General features: G+C 35.4%; 2 protein-coding genes across 7 annotated transcripts in view; one reads left to right on the top strand and one right to left on the bottom strand.

Moving 5' to 3' along the window:
• Positions 1 to 17,002, top strand: part of LOC137490337 (uncharacterized) — a 205,803-nt gene that overhangs the window by 148,569 nt on the left and 40,232 nt on the right. For 3 of the 5 annotated variants that reach the window (XR_012384617.1, XR_012384616.1, XR_012384614.1), the window contains exons 1-2: positions 15,482 to 15,594; positions 15,869 to 16,032. The gene's annotated coding sequence lies outside the window, so the exon portion shown is untranslated. Of the gene's footprint in view, positions 1 to 11,090; positions 15,595 to 15,864; positions 16,033 to 17,002 lie in introns of those variants that run through there. The other 2 variants (XR_012384615.1, XM_073910813.1) reach the window with 2 other exon arrangements.
• Positions 11,906 to 16,335, bottom strand: LOC141375829 (E3 ubiquitin-protein ligase RBBP6-like). Of its 2 annotated transcripts, XM_073910800.1 has the most exons (7): positions 14,534 to 15,870; positions 14,244 to 14,340; positions 14,065 to 14,140; positions 13,837 to 13,925; positions 13,700 to 13,760; positions 13,458 to 13,597; positions 13,101 to 13,362 (listed from the first exon to the last, which is right to left on the bottom strand). In XM_073910800.1, exons 1-7 carry the CDS (start codon positions 14,691 to 14,693, stop codon positions 13,188 to 13,190), a joined length of 798 nt encoding a protein of 265 aa, XP_073766901.1. In that variant the 5' UTR covers positions 14,694 to 15,870; the 3' UTR covers positions 13,101 to 13,187. The 2 variants fall into 2 exon arrangements, with proteins under 2 accessions (XP_073766902.1, XP_073766901.1); XM_073910801.1 differs by lacking the exon at positions 13,700 to 13,760 and having other exon boundaries at positions 11,906 to 13,362; positions 14,534 to 16,335.

The raw sequence follows: 17,002 nt of genomic DNA, 5'->3' as shown, positions 1-17,002 counted from the left end.
CACTCCTTTTCTTCCGCCGTCTCATTAACACACCTTTATTAAATTACAATAATTAACAAATTGCACAAACAAACAGTAATATTTAAGAGTAAACTAATGAGCTATTTAAAAGTACACTTTAAAGAAAACCACATTTATAAGAGAGACTGTGCCTTAAAGCATATACTGCTCTGTCACACTGCTTTTATTTATTATTTTAGGTTTGTTTATGAATGAATTATTTAAGTTAAATATTTCATGTATGTGGTTTAATATTTAATTGGTCATTAAATCAAATGAAGAAGCTAGCTACTTTATTTTTTGACACTTCAACCGATCAATAAACAAAGAAATGAACAACCACAGATTATTTTATTCTCTCTGTAAAGTATTTAGATACTTAGACTATACTAAATAATTAGACTATTCTATATAGTTTTTAACATTGTTTGGGCTCAGTTGGGATTATTTGTTAATGAACTGCCACTCATCTTTCCATTAAACATTTTGATATTAAAATTATGTTTTAACTTTATGTCTCCAAGATTGCATTGTAATTTTCTAAGTTAAACTAAACTAGTTAAACTAGACAATTAAAATATGCTGTAAAAAAGTTTAGGTTGATAACTATTTTATTTTGGCTGGAAATGATTTACTGCTGGTTTTATCTGACCAGAGAACAACACAATGTTGGAATTGACGTAGTAGCATTGTGTAAAGTGCGATATGAGACAGCATATTTAATCCTTGCACTATTTTAAGTGAATGCATATGTATTCCACCGACTCCAAAATTAGGAGTTAAGAGTCTCATCCAAAAAACCCAGAACCGAACATCCCTAATCGACGCCCCATTGATGTTTCTTTGAACATCAGGTGCCATTATTAACTGTTTATCAAGTTAAATTTCAAACTGAACCTATAACTGTTTTTGATTAATTCAAAGTATAGCCCAGACTATTTTTTTCCTTTTCAAAAGCAGAAGCAGTATAGCCTAAACAGGACAGTTTTACAAATGTACAGATAAGCATTTTTATAACTGAACATCACAAAAGGCCTACAAGAATTTTCAGTCCATTTTTATATACAGGCCTATTATAATTTTAAAGAAAACTGCTAGGTGGGCTATATTATTTTAAATCTAGCCTATATTATTTTTATTAATTTCCTCTGTATCTGTCACTTGCGATTCAATGCACATGTGCTGAGCGAGACGAGAAATAAGGCAATATTGACCATTTTTTATAGGCCACTATAGTATATAATAGTTTGTTTTTACATATAGTATTGCATTAATTTGCATTGACGTTTTGTAGTTTGTAGAGGCCTAAAATGAATGCCTCGATTTGGAGTTATTTAAAACATAATCCTGCGTTTTTAACATTCTTTAAACCAATGTTTTTTATTATTATTATTTAATGTGAATAACTTTTAATTAAAAATTGTAATGTATTTATTACACCACCTTATTGGGAAAAAAAAACGATCAATTACAGTGCTTCCCGCAGGTTTGAAATATAGGACTTGCAGCATTGAAACACCATTTACCCACATCACATAGTTAACTATGCGACAGACAAAACTTAATTGCATTTTTAATAATAATTGTATTTATTATGACACTTTTTCTTTTAATGGGTTAAAGTAAAAAAAAAAAAAAAAGAATGTTACAAAAGAAAGAAATGCTTTATGCTATTTAGGAGCAATGTGCAGCCACTGACAGGTAAAATTCGCTTTTCTCTCACAAGTTAAAAAAGCAAATTAGGCTTGCCACGATAGACGGTGTTGACGGTGATACCGGTTTTAAGACGCAACACCGGTGACATCACGTTTTTACCGTGACACCGTCCTCACATTTGTTTTTTCTAAGTATTCGTTTTATTTATTTATTTTTTTATTAAATATTTATTTTAATTAAATGGAAAATAGAATTCGTAATAATTTACTTAAGGCCAGAGCATGCTTTATAATTAAAATCTGAACATAGTAATGCGTCATATTTCATTTATCACGTGAGAATAAATATGCAAGGCATACTCTCATTTTAAAAATCACGCGACCATCATCTCACAGTGTTTAATAATAAATATCTTATTTTTATTAAAACAAGAATGATGTAGCAATGCCGCGCCATCGACAAGCCAACTGCAAAGAAACAAAGCAATCATCACGGCAACTGAAGTGAGCACTTTTTCCGAAGTTCAGCTCTTCTTTTTTGCACTTTATGCATTTCATGTAAAAAAATAAAAGATGAATATGCGTACAAGAATGTAACCTGTGTGCGCGCGTCTTTTATCACTGAGGCCGCTGTCTTTAAAAACCGAAAGTTGCTTCATCTGTCTGGAAATATTTCGGCTTTTAATAAATGAAAAGTTAATTTAGGTGAGCCAATATTAAAAATTGCTATAAAGTAACTGTGAAGTGCGGCAACACATCGAATCTGAGGTCTGATCTCATCTCTCTCTCGCTATCATTCAGACATCGAAACGCCACACAGGTCAAGTCGCAAAACTGAGGCTGGTACCAGCTGACAGGTAGAACAGCTGAAGCCTTTGCGAAATCTGTCAAAATACAGCGCTGAAATTAACAGGCACAAATATCTTTGAGCCAGAAAGTCACGCCTTATCTGTCAAAACGCAATTCGAGCCAATAGGAGTTGTGTAGCCTATTAATTATATTAATTCTAATAAAATGAAAACCAAATTAAACTATTCATTGCATTTTTCGATTGATAAAAATATACGTAAACGAAAAAAAATCAAACGGTGGCTAGTTTGTATTAATGTGTCTTAAAATTAATAAAAATATGCTCAGCCTATTTAAGCTTCACGGTTATATGCTGCGAAGCATGTTACTGAACTACAATATCTCCGAGGGAGACTATATAACTCGATAGACAACATTACCTTGAGGGATTTTAAAAACAAAAGGTGTTTTAAAAAAGGAACAACACGCCAATCGGCAACAAATAAAACATCTTGCCAGGGTATGCTGTGTGTAATCCGCCACTGACAGTGACATAAGACACCTGCGCCTGTCAACTGTGCTTGTAAGAGAGCTCAAAGCTTGTATGGATATAACCAAAAAAAGCAAGATCATATAGTTATAAATATTCCATAACAATACTTATCGAAATATTTATACATTTACATGTTGATTATTTTTTTAGCCTGTTAAATAAAATTACTTTTATTTAGCCTGTCTTTAGATTTTTTACACAATGTTTAATTTCTTAACATTTCTTTCTTTTTTATTTAAAGTTTATATATAAAATGAGTGCTAGCTTGTTTAGTTGTGATCATTATGCAAGGATCATATTTCATATTCGGTTTATTCTTCACTAGCCTATAAATTCGTTAATAAGGCTATATTATAAACGGATTGTTCATAAGGACTAAGCTATTAATATATAATGCAATAGGCTAAATAATACATTAAGAAATAGAGTGGAGGAACTAGGAACTATGACGTCACTTTGTAGGCTAATCGGCTGCTAGCATAAAACTGGTTCCCTCGTGAAAATCCCTATAGGATTTTCCCATAGGGTTTTCGAAGATTGCGAATAATACGCTCTGTGTTCAAACACTGTTCATTACACTTACACGTTTTGTTCAGCCGGATAATTGTCACACGAAAATATAACATTGAGCACTTTTGGATCTTAAATGCAAACGCAAGACTTAAAAAGCTAACATAAGGCTATAAACGGACTACAGCGCCCTCGGGGCGCTCGTCAGTGACGTCAGCCCCACCCTACTACAGACGACTTATCAAGCTTATTTTTAGAAATAACGTCCATGACAAAGAGTTAATCTCTCAGTATATTATATTGTAATCCACGCTATATATTATAAACTAATAAATACGCAAACACACATAGACCTTTGTGCCTTTTGGATCGTTTTTACGTGGGAAATACATGTTTTGCTTTGCGGTTGTTCTAAAAGTTTAAAAAATGTGTATAAATGTGCCTATATAGTATTATTATGAGACATATTTAAATAAGTGTATCGCTCGCGTGCACACAGCCCGCTTACCTTAACAGACGACGGCGTGAGGAGGAACAAGTCTATCAAATGCCTGCAGGTTTCATCATCATGGACACAGAATAACATTCAATATTCCTTTTGTGTCACGAAGTACAGCGAAAAACAGCCCAATACAGTCACATCTGCTATACGTTTTATGGAGGAGTGTAAATATTGCAGTTATGACAGAGTTAAATGTGTTGATGAAGAAAAAAAGACGAGAAATCACTTGATCACGTTAAAATGACAGTTAACATGCATGTATTTTTACACATTTATTCACACGTTTGCATTACTGAGAGCAGGAAAGAAACTGAGCAGTATCTTCATATTATCGTTTAATTAAAATGAATGATCAACAAATGAATCTGTCTCGACAGCCTTTACATGTGAAGGAATTATCTACACACAATCTGAATTCTCAATTAGAATAATACAACAAACTATAAAATACTATTCTGAAAATACTTAAATCACAGACTAATCCAAACGCCCAAGCGAGCTGCGCTCCAGACCAGATCAGCTCGATGACGTATAATGCCCCCGACGCAGCCTGTAGTCTCATTTAGCAACTTGATAGCAACCGTCTTTTTAAAGAAGCATAATCGATTTAAAAGTTGAAGAGTGTGCTGTAACTGATGTGTTTTATGTCGTAGAACAAAACGTGAAAGTATATTGAGTTGGTGTTAGCCACGGACCTTATTTGAGCGATTTTACTGAAACCCCATTCAAAAAACCCATTGACTTTGGGACGAGGGAACCGGAAGTGCTAAAATGCTAACTCGCTTCCGGGTTTTTGCATACAAATTGACGTCATAGTTCCTCCACTCTATTGAAGTCAGGTAGGACAACAAAAGACAACCAAACATGTTCCCCCTGTTAGCAAATGTAACCAAAAAGTATCTTTACGTGCAACAAGCTGCTCATCTGAGGGTGTGTTCAGCACGATGGGGAACATAGTAAGCCCCACAAGATCCCATCTTAAGCCAGAGATGGTCAACATATTGGCCAGGATTCCTCGCAAAGAACAAGTAAACCTCACTGTTAATAAATTCCAATTTACAATGTTTTATTTTTTATTTTTTTTTAAAGACTGTGTCAACCTGTCATTTTTGTAATGTAATTTTGAAAGCTTTTCTTTTATATTTGTTTCTTGTTCATTCGTTTAATCTTATTTAAACTTTGTGCAATTTAATTACTTATCTTGCTATTTTATTTTCTTATTCGTTTTAAAAACATTCTAACATTCATCACATTCGTCCATTCAAACAATTTACGCCGAATTGGCAATTCCCGCAAAACTGAAAGTGAAAGTATTATATGCATTTATAAGCTATTTAAAAGCAGAAAGAAAAGAGGAAACCCCGACCCCCACTATGATACCGGTATTACCGGTGTTGTCACATGTCGATTAACCGGTGGGGAAATTTCCTCATCGTCACAACCTTAATTTGAATGATTTTAGATGTGTATATAAAATAGCCTATGTAAAATATTAACATCATCAAATTAATAAAATAATGACAAATTTGAAATAAATGACAGAAAAGTTAATAAAAACAGACATTATCTAAAAAATGTAAAAATCGCAATATTAAAATGAGTAGATTTTTTTTAAATAAAATGCGTTGATTAACTATTACTATTGGTGTATATATTTTACAGCCAGTCTAGATCTCATTACGTCCTCTCCCGAGTATATAGCCGAAGTTTTTCTTAGTCGTTTACATTAAAGAATCTATTATTTACTTTTTCTCTCTGTATCGCGGCTGAGTGTGCGCTGTCAGCTGAATATAGGCTTAAATTAAATCTAAAAAGCAACTAGCCTGCGAGCTAATATTTGTTTTTGTTTTTTTTCGCATAACAGCCAATTTCAACCGCGAGGAGATACCAACAGCTTGATATGCAACATTTTCTAAAATGTTATTTAGCTTGGAATAAAAACAATTCACAAAAAATGATTTAGTGTGTGTGTTTTTTTAAGATTGGATTAGCCTATTTCACAGTGTGTAAACATTAGAAATAATAATTAGGCTAAAATACAGTAGATTACCCCTTCATTCAGATATATGTCGTTGTTTGGGAAACTCTCCCCTGGTCTAGAAGTTTCTCTTGCTTCTTATCTGCTCCACAAGCGCAGCACGCTTCTTCCTCTGGCTCTGCACCAGGGCTGGGTTTCCCAAACAACAACGTAACTCGCGGCAGAAATATCATAGTACAATGTGTCGTTTAGGAAAAGAATGATGTAGTGACGAGTGTGTCCCAAAACCTGTAGTTTCTCTGTCACAGATCTATTGTTTGACCCACATTAGTTATAACGTAAAATGCCCATAATGATGCTCTAAACGAGGTGGTAACAATTTCTTTAGAGAGAGAGAAAAAAAAAAACATTATTTTATTTGCAAAGTATATTGTTTTACACAATCACACATTTAAAAAAAAAATCTATCATAGTTTTGGTGAAAACATGCACTTATATTCCATATTAATTGAAATATATATAACGGCACATATAAGACCTATTTTTGTTTCCTTTACAAATATTATTAAGAATTTCATTTCTAATTTCATATATAAATCATTAATGGTTGTAGGCCTAATTTACAGTAGGCTATTTATTTAGAAATAGAAAAAACTTTTTAATATAATATTAATTATTATTATTATTATTAAAGTAGGATATTGCAAACAATATGCAAAATAAATGCAAACAATATTCCATGACTCCCAATATCAATTGCTACGAGCCTAATATAGAAATTTTAATTAACACGTAGTTCAGTCCATAAGTTGCTGTGAATAGAAACAGCCTATATAAGCCTACATTACCAGAAGTTGGCCTATAGGTAAAAGGTATATAACCGGGGATTTTGTGTCAACCTTGCTTGTGAAATATACTCAAGATATACCCCTGCCCTCATCTCAAACAAAATGTTTGGCTATTAATGAAGCAGCCTGTCTGAGGTGTTAATGGGGCATTGCGCTTTAACCGAAAACAACAACAACCCAAAAGCACTAAATTGGTTCCAGGGGTTGCTTCAGAAAATTGCCTAATAATAATAGAAGTAGTAGTAATAATAATAATAATAATAATAACTACTGGCATGTTTATAACTAAAGTTGTTTTTACTTCGGTTGCACCACATGCTCTTAAGGCAAACCGTAGTTAGTAAGGTCATAAGCTCTCCGTAAAGCCATACATAGTTGCATTAAATCACCTAATATCAAATAAAAAGTGTTTCAATCGTTAAACTGATTTAGAATTCTGCAACTAATGCATCTACATATAACTGTTCTTTGAAAATTTGCTGTGAATGCACACAAATTACACAAAGTTATCAAAACATAAAACTTGATTTTTTAAATATTCTACACGTTAAAGAAAAAATAGCAGGGAGAAAAAACCCAGTCATAAAGAAATGTATGTTAACACAAAACATTTCTTGAAACAAAATTAAACTCTTCATTCACAAACCGAAAGAAATGCGAGATTTAGGAAGAAAATAAGGCTGTGAATAGAGGGAGATCATCGCAAGCTCCTCGATGTAAACTAATCTCACCGTCATCTCTTTTCTACCATTATACATGGGGGGAGGCTGCGGTAAATTTTTAGTTGGAACACAGCGTTAGGTTTAAACTGAGTGAAATGCTGCAACACAGAAATATTTAGTAGTGCGTACATTGTAAATTAGTGTCCCTTTAAGTCACAACTAGGCTTCATTTTAACTTACACACTGCTGGTGCAACTGGCCCCATGTAATCAAAAAAGGCTGCATATTAATAAGTGGGTCGCGGGTTATAATCTAAAAGCTATTGCCAGTCAAACACAGCACAGCCATTACAGCAAAATGGAGAGATTTAAATGTACATATTGCACATATGGAATTATCCACTCACTGCATGTCGTCTACCCTGATAAACATGCTAATTGTCTTATTATTATTAATATTATATTGTATGCACTTATGAAATTAAAGTTTATAGAGCCTGGTTTATACTTCTGCGTTATGATCGGCGTAACCCACGGCACATGCAACCCGCGTAGCTGTTTATTTTACTTCTGCGCAATGTCTCTGTTGGTCTGCATTAACACTTTCAAAACGCTAGTTGGCAGTGAGGTGTTAATGTTCCTCTGTGTTGAGTTTCTTCGCTGTTGTTTTGTTTTTTCTAAACGCTTCCTGAACATGCAAGTGACTCAAACTCGCTCATTTTGAGGCTGGAACCGGCGGACGTGGAACAACTTTAACTATGAGATAAACACAAAACAAAACTTTCTATCCAGAGCTCCTTCATGGGACTCCACACGTGTAAACAATCGCTCTATTGGGCTCGCACCACTCGCACGGCTCTTGGTCCCGCCCCCAGACTTGTCAGCGCTGCCAAGCCGACCAATCACGACCATCAAACAAATCACGACCTTGCGCTCTGTGTCGTTGCGACTTGTAGTTACATTTTTTGAGAGGTGCACATCATCGACGCCGACGGCAAATAAACAATGCTTAAACATTAAAATGTGCTTTTAGAAACTTAAAATATTTATGTTTCTAATATTTAATTATACATTTGCTGTGTTTAATATAGGGGATAGAATAGCATACAGTATATAAAAAAAAATTTTTTTGTCCTTTATACCGAAATAGGCCGGCTATAAGAGGAGGCGCTCTATTAAACAAGCAGAAACAGCACAGACTGTTCACTCTGCATGCATGTGAAAGAAATGAACAGAGAAAAATAAACAGACGATAAATAATAGGCGACTCACCTTACGTGCCGATATGCCCATTTATTTAATTCATAACTGCCACTAATAGCTATGCAAAAGGGAACCTATTTTGAGTGTTTGGCATGTAGTGACAGATTTTCAAATATTTGTAACCTGGCCTATAATAAATAATAATAATTATTGATAAAGCAAGTTATACTGCTATCAGGTGATGTGTTTCATTGACTCGATAACCTTAATATTTTGTAGTGTGTGCTGTGACGCGATTTTCATTTCTTGCAATGTGCGCACGTTTAAGATTTGAGGTAATAACATCGCCATGATAGTCAAAGAAATGTAAACATTCTTTTTACCCCAACACAATTTAATAGGGCGCTATAAAGGCTAAACAACTTCATTCTTATATTTGTTTAATTTTTGCAGCCTGGGGCTATACTTCTCACCATCTATTGTATCTTTTCTAAAGCATACAGTATAGTGTAAAAGCATGTTTATTACTAAGAAAAAAGAAAATGTATTTTTTAATTGATCACATCACATAATCTACTGTAGGCTACATTACACATACAGTAAGGGCTGCTCTATTATGGGAAAAATCATAATCACGATTATTTTTGTCATAATTGCAAACAAGATTATTCAAAACGATTTTTCAGCTGAAGTCAAAATTATTAGCGCTCCTGTGAATTTTTTATTTATATTTTTTTAATAAATATTTCCAAAAGGATGTTTAACAAATTCAGGATTTTTTTACAGTATTTTCTATAATATTTTTTTTCTTCTGGAGGAAGTCTTATTTGTTTTATTTTGGCTAGAATAAAAGCAGGTTTAAATATTTTGAAACCTATTTTAAGGTCAATATTAATGACTTGCCCAATTATCCTAATTAAGCCTTTGAATTGTACTTTAATCTGAATGCTTGTACTTTGAAAAATATATAGTAAAGTATGTGCTGTCATCATAACAAAGATGAATGAAATCAGTTATAAAAAATTAGTTATTAAAACTATTATGTTTAGAAATGGGTTGAAAAAAAATCTTCTTTCCATTAAACAGAAATTGGTGGAAAATGGTTGCTAATAATTCAGGAGGGCTAATAATTCGGATTTCAACTGTATATATGCAGTTATTTTCCTCCCTGTAAATGAGCAAAGGGAAATATGTACAATAGAATAAAAATATGAAACAAACTGTGCTTTAAGCATCTTATAAATGAATAAATGATCACTGAACACAGCATTTTGACACCTATTTGACCATTAAAACGCTCACAGTAAGATAACTTTAGATGTGTGTACTCTGCTCGTCTAGCCTAAGTGCACACACACAGCAGCATGTACAAATCAGATTATGAAAAATGATGAAGAGCATGCTTTTCCTTTTATCCTTTATTTTTAGTTTTTTTTTTTGTTTTTATTTACACATTTTTTTAAGTGGTGAGGACAATATTCACTGGTTCCCCCCTCCTGTATAATAATTAAATGTTACATTTTTAAGAACTTCACAAATAGCCTAAATAACACTTTTCAGTATCAGTGATAATATAAATAGTAACTAAAAATAATAATAATGATAATAATAAAAAGAAGAACAAAAAATATTAGCCTATTGATAACAATATAAGTGAGATGTTGAGGAAAAAACAGCGCAGGCTACTAACTCTCCACTGTTTTTGGTAAATTATTTGACAGAAAAGCTAACATGCTGACACATTGTCTGGATTAAGCAGACCTAGTTGGAGTCGCAATGTTTCCAGCAGCACTCAATACACGTTCAGACTTTCTATCGCAGTGCTTGTAGCGCAAATGCACAAATGCTTTTTCCTATGCTACATTTCTCGTCAATGTCTTCCATTTATCACTTTCTCTTTTGTATCTGGCCATTTTTAAATAGGGCTCTGCGATATCTGGCTGACAAAAAAATCAAAAAATAAATTTTAATTTTTATAATTTCATATATTTTTATTTTATTTTTTGTGCTCATAATATTGACCTTTGCAGTTTTTACATTTTTATTATTCAGCTAAACTAAAAAACGGAAGACTTTCTCCAGTGGAAAAATATAATAGGGAATATTATGAAATTATTGATTGCCTTTTTTTAAAATTAAGAAAAGTCTTTACATGGAAAGGTCATATCACTTTCAATAGTCCACAATGATTCAAAGCAGCTACTGAAAGTTATACTCGCATATGTTGCTGTTAAATCATGTAGTTGTGTGATGTATAACCATGGTGTAAGTGCACACCTAAGGATTAACCTTTTTTCCAAGAAAGAGACTTTTAAACGATATTGATGAACAGTTGATATGATCTATTAAAAGTCAGTGATGCTAACAGTTAATCATCTTGTTTGCTTTCAGGCTCTAGCACTGGCAGAACAACCTACATGAGAAGACCATGGACAAAAGCAGACGTGAAGGCTGTAATGAGTTCAAAAGACTGATTATTATTATACACATTTTCATTTTTTTTCCTTGTCACAGAGTGACAATATTTAACCATTTTCAAACCCACTTCTGTTCCATGCCAGTGCTTCACAGTCCATCATCACTCTAGGGTAGTCTCTACATTGCTCTACAGTTTGCCTCTGCTTCTCAACCCATGTCTGCCACTACTCCACAGTCTGGTACTGCTCCACAGTCCAGGTCCACGTCTGCTTCATGAGCCTGGGCAATACCCATCACACAAAAATACATAACCCACAAATGCAGTCCCTCAGACTAAACATTTACAACAGTGTTGAGTAGCAAAAAGACATGTTTTTTGTTTTTTATTTACATGTTTGAAAATGGTCAAATATTGTCACTGTGACAAAAAAGTGAAAATGTGTATGATATTAATTAGTCACATTATAACACATTATATTACTGTCACATTACGAAATTTAGTTTTTAATCTGTTTTGTGTTCATATCATTCTGTATGTATCATTCAATTTGTGGAATCAAACTTTTATGTCTAGTTTTATCTTTTTTTCTTTTTATCTATCTTTTTATCTATTTTTATCCATCTATTTTTTTGTTCTTGTCAGAGCGATAATAGTTGATGCATTTCATAATAAAATGTATATACATGTTTAGTTCCCCTGCTGTTTTCCTGGACTTCAAAAGTAAAATAAAAAAAGTTTATTTTTTTATTTCTGTCATTGAGTGGCAATGTTTTGTATTTGACAGTATTCTAGTGCACTACCATGTTGTGTTCTAGTATAAATATTTAAATTTGAAAAAGAATAATCTGTTGAACGACTTAATTAAATCTTAAAATACCATTAGTTTGTTTATAAGCTGTAATCATTCATTCATTCATTTTCTTTTCGGCTTAACCCCTTTATTTATCAGGGGTTTCCACAGTGAAATGAACCACCAACTTATCCAGAATATGTTTTACGTTGCGGTTGTTCTTCCAGCTGCAACCCATCACTGGAAAACATCCATACACACTCATACACACACACTACGGACAATTTAGTGTATTCAATCCCCTGTACCGCTTGTCTTTGGACTGTGGGGGAAACCGGAGCACCCGGAGGAAACCCACTCCAACACAGAGAACATGCAAACTCCACACAGAGTTCACAGAGGGGAACATTTGTGTTCTGGCCAAGTAAAAGAATAAAATAATGAATATGTTATCGTACAGTTGTGCTTCTGGTTGTTCATGGTTGAAGGTTCTTTGCCAATTATGTTCTTTTTTTATCTGAAGTTGCCTTTCAAAATATCTACTGTCCTATAAAATAAGAGCAAAAGCCCTTAAACAATTAACTCTTCATACTTTAATGTTAAAATGCTGTCTTTTTCAGGTTATTGTTCAACAGTACATTAAACAGATTGTTTAACTGATACAACACAATAAGCCTACAGAATTGTTAAATCAAAAGTGTATTATAAGCAAAATAGTATTTTGTCATTTAAGAAGTGACAGGCAGAACCTTAGCAACTGAGATGGGTTTAGCAGGTGTCTAGCTGAGGAAAGCCAGAGTCTGTTCTGTTGTCACCCTTACTGCAATGGCAGAATAGTGTGATATGTAAAATGTGTTAATCAGTCCTTTTAAACCATGAAGGGGCTAGGTTTGTGTGTAACATGTAAACAGACCTTGTAAACCATGATTTTGTCTGTCCCCATAAGCCTGTGAAATGTCACATAGTTAATTTGAGTGTGTTGTGAAACTAAAATTGCTGTTTTTAAGCGTTGTTTGCCTTTTGTAGCTCAAATAAAAATTTTTGGCACAAGTTTTATGTTCGTAGGATGTTGGCAAAGGTATGTCCCCGTAAACCACCAAAAAGTCACATTGACATCATAAACCATGTATGCCTGTATGTGTGTATGTGTGTGTTGCACTGCTGGAGTGAAGGTTAACCAGTCCACACAGTTCATGCGGCTATAATCTTTATTATCTTTTATTAATAAACTATGTACAATATTTACACGTCGGCTCCAGGTCTCTTGGATGAAGGTCTCTCAGCGACGTGGTCTCTTCTGGTCGCCGCGCGTCTCTGGTGAAGATGGGGAGCGGGACCGTTTCCCTCCGGCGTCCCGGACCGAAGATGCCGCACCTGCTGAGGACGAGGAGGGCAAAGGCTCGGTGTGGCAGGAGAAGGACGGCCTCTTTCTCTTCTCAGCAGCATAGGCCTCACTGAACAGATCGAGCGCAAACACACACAAGCAGACATCATGTGAGATTTGGACAAACACTAGAACATGCGGCTATGCCAAGTACAGTTTACTCACGCGTCTATGATGGGAATGACGTATCGGCCGCTGCCGTCTATCATGACTCCCTTTCGGTCTGGGTCGTCCACCTCCAACAGGAAGCTGCGGGGAATCCCTGTGCTCTTCCGGATGCGCTTGTGCGGCGCGGAGCGGCTGCCCTGTGAATTGAGGAGTGACAGTCAAACTCTGAGCAAACAATCTGACTGATGAGGACAAGAGCTCAAGTTCACAGCAACCGTGAGCTTGGAAAACCCAGTTACCACATTAGTGGGGCAGTGCCTAATGTGGTGTCCCGGGATCCCAAGCAGCCTCATGGCCTCACTAGTGAACATCAGAACCATGAGAATCAGCTCAGACATCTCTCACAAAGCAAACCTGTCAGTGTCTGAACGCTCACCTGCTGGAGTAGTAGCACAGGCTGGACTGGTACATCACCGCTTTCAGCTTGTCCTCCTCTGACGCCTTTGCCTCAGCCAGATTCTCAGTCTGTTTCACAGGCATTTGCACATTTGAATCTTTTTCACCCTCAACCCTTCAAACAATCTCAAATCTCCCTAAGAAGCTGAGTGCGTGTGCGTATATTGTGTGCTTTACATTGCTATTGTGCTATTCATTTGTTCAATACCTTCAACAACTGCTCCAGTGAGAGGAGTGAAGGATCAGCTCTAGGTGAAGGTTCACGCCAGCGTCCAGCTTGATGTCTGCAAAACAAAGGAGCTTGTGTGACTAAAACACCAGGGACAGACCAGGAGTCTTCATATAACATCTAACAGAGGACGCGTGTGCTCATTTCACAGCACTTACCCAACAAATCTTCTGTTTGAGGACTTCAGTCCCGCCGCAGGGATCCGTCTGATGATGACCGACGTGTTTTTAGGGATGAGAGCATCATCTGTGTATTCTGACAGCAAAATAAAATCAGAATCAGCACATAATTATGGAGCACGGTATACTTTGAGAGCCATTAGCCTTTTAAAACAGCCAAAACATCCCTACATGTCAGCATCAGCACCACCTTACAGCTTCCAGAAGTGTCTGATGTAACGCATCTAATGTTAGCGTAGAACAGTTGAAGTGTCTTTTCCTCAACTCACCTTCATCAGTCTGGGCGTTGCTGATCTTCAGCTGGCAGAACTTCAGCCTCTTGCTCCTCATGATCTGCCGCTTCAGCTCCCCCGCGCTGATGTTGAGGCCTTCAAACTGGAGCGAGTCGTAGGTGAGTCGACTCTGGAACCTGTAGTGAACACAAGACATACTGAACACAAACACAAAGCACAGCGTAATAAAAAGGGTCAAACCTGAGTGATGGGAACAGCAGGCGATCAATCGACGTATCCAACGATCAATAATATCGATAATCTGGAAAAATTGTCACGGAGGACGCAGAGATCAGATGCCAATCGACACAGCGAGATTCAAACAACAGCCACAGGACGGTTGTCATGGATGCTGATGATGAACACGTGACGCATGCGCTGTACAACTTCCGGCAATATTATCATTATTAATATTAATTTTATTGATAGTAGTAGTAAAATCATTGCGATAAGTATAATAAAATAAACAGCAGAACAGTTGGCCATCTCTGAATAATACACAGCGACGTTTCCCTGCACGAACGATTCAGGCCTTCGCCAAGAAGACTCGGGTGAGTCGATGATTCAGGGATTGATTCAACTGTCCGTTCATCCTATTGGCTTCTTTGGCTGAATGAATCGTTCAATGCTTTACTCAAATAAAGCGGCCTCTTGCTGCCACCTATTGGGGGTTTGCTTTTTTGTTTTCAAAAGTACTTTGACACTTTTTTAAAGGCACCTTTAAGTTCATTTTTGCACAAAAGCTCGTCTCTGTGCGTTCTGACCGATCGCCCGGTCCCCACTATGTTTTGCCTTTAAAAGACTCAGGGGGCGTTGCTGATATGCCTAGTGCAGTTTTTTCACTGATCCCCACCTTGACCATTTACCTGAATTGAGTGTGTAAGTGTGTGTCGGCGCACTGCTCTATAGCGGTCCTGTAGTCGGATGGCGGTACTGCACCCTGACACACACTTGACGCAATTCACACACTCTGCCTACTGCACATGCGCAATCTCATAAGTGAATCCGACTTTAATCAACTTAATTAAGATCTATCATCAAATTATTCGAATTTTTGGGTAAGTTAGAATGTTTTTCACCATCATAATGTAATAAAATAGGTTATATGACAAATACTTATGTTGCATATTTTGACAGTTATCAGGTATAGTTAATTAAATGTTTTAACGAATTTCCTGGGTGTTTTAATCGATGTTGTTTCAAATTACGTATTAATATAACACTGATAAGACACAAACTACAGTTCGGTATGTAATTTAACTTGTTTACACGAGTAAAAGTTACTCGCGCTAATGTGCTAACGTGCTAACTGCCCGGTGCTACGTGAGTCAGAGGCCGGGGTGGAGTGCATGAGCCGCGGTCAGACAGTCACCAATCACCGGGCGGCTAAATGGATCGACGGAGGATAAAACCATTAAAAGATGCGGAGAAACACATCACCAGCTCCACTGACAAGACCCATTCACTGGAAACCGAATATATAGAAGGTTACTAAGGTATGTTTTCATAGTTCTTGTATCGTACTTTTTAAATGGTTAATTGCTTTAAACATTTAACGTTAATCCTGAAATAACACTATTATATACTATTTATACGTTAATGTAGTAATATAACGTTAGAGGTTATAATTAAAATGTGGGGCTATCTGGTCCTAGAAATGTACTTAATTTATTGTTCTATGACGTGTAGAAACGTTTTATTTTAGATAAATAATTATAATACATAAATGTTCACTGTGTGTGTTTTATTTATTTATTTGCTGTCAACTGGTAGCCTTTTACAATAAGGTTAAATTAGTTAATGCTGGTTAATGCATTTACTAACATGAACAATAAATAATACTTTATTACAGTATTTGTTCATGTTTGTTAACTTTAGTAAATGAAAATAAAGTTGTTCATTACTAGTTGAACACGCACAATGCATTAATTATTGCAATGCATTATTACTGGTACAAGCATGAATGTAGATTTGAATAATGCATTAGTAATTAGTAAATGTTAAACTGATTAATAAATGCTGTACATGCATTGTTCATTACTAGGTCATGTTAGTAAGTACATTAACTAATAAAACCTAATTGTAAAGTGTGACCTGTAAACAATCGAAGTGGAAAAAAAGTTCTTTAAAACTGTCCTAAGAAAGAAGAACAGGTGTTCAATAGTATTAGAACAACATTGAGGAAAGGTTCTGATCCACTTCAAAAGGTTTACTGTATTTATAATTCACACACAGAGAGGATGCTAATGTGAGGTTTTTGTAGTTTTTGAACCCTACACATTTCATTAAATCTTTTAGGTCAGAGTTTGCGTTGTCCACATTTATTAAAGGAAGTTTTGTGGTTGAGTACAAATGATAGAGCTTGTGGAAGCAAAGCATATATGAGATATAATAAAAATACTGTCTTTATGTTTGACTTTATATGGTAAAACAAGAACAGGTGGTTAAGTGTTTTCCCCAATTAAA

Source organism: Danio rerio, chromosome 8 (genome assembly GCF_049306965.1).
Source record: "Danio rerio strain Tuebingen ecotype United States chromosome 8, GRCz12tu, whole genome shotgun sequence".
Classification (NCBI taxonomy): Eukaryota; Metazoa; Chordata; class Actinopteri; order Cypriniformes; family Danionidae; genus Danio; species Danio rerio.
Note: the sequence above shows the minus strand (reverse complement) of the source record. Positions and strands in the feature narration are given on the sequence as shown.

Excerpts from the sequence above, each read along its gene's own strand:
- LOC141375829 (XM_073910800.1), bottom strand. The coding sequence starts at position 14,693 with ATGTCTTGTGTTCACTACAGGTTCCAGAGTCGACTCACCTACGACTCG. Across the intron at positions 13,761-13,836 it reads CTGTGCTACTACTCCAGCAG|TGAGGCCATGAGGCTGCTTG; the intron begins GTGAGCGTTCAG and ends GATGTTCACTAG. Across the intron at positions 13,363-13,457 it reads GTCATTCCCATCATAGACGC|TGAGGCCTATGCTGCTGAGA; the intron begins GTGAGTAAACTG and ends CGATCTGTTCAG.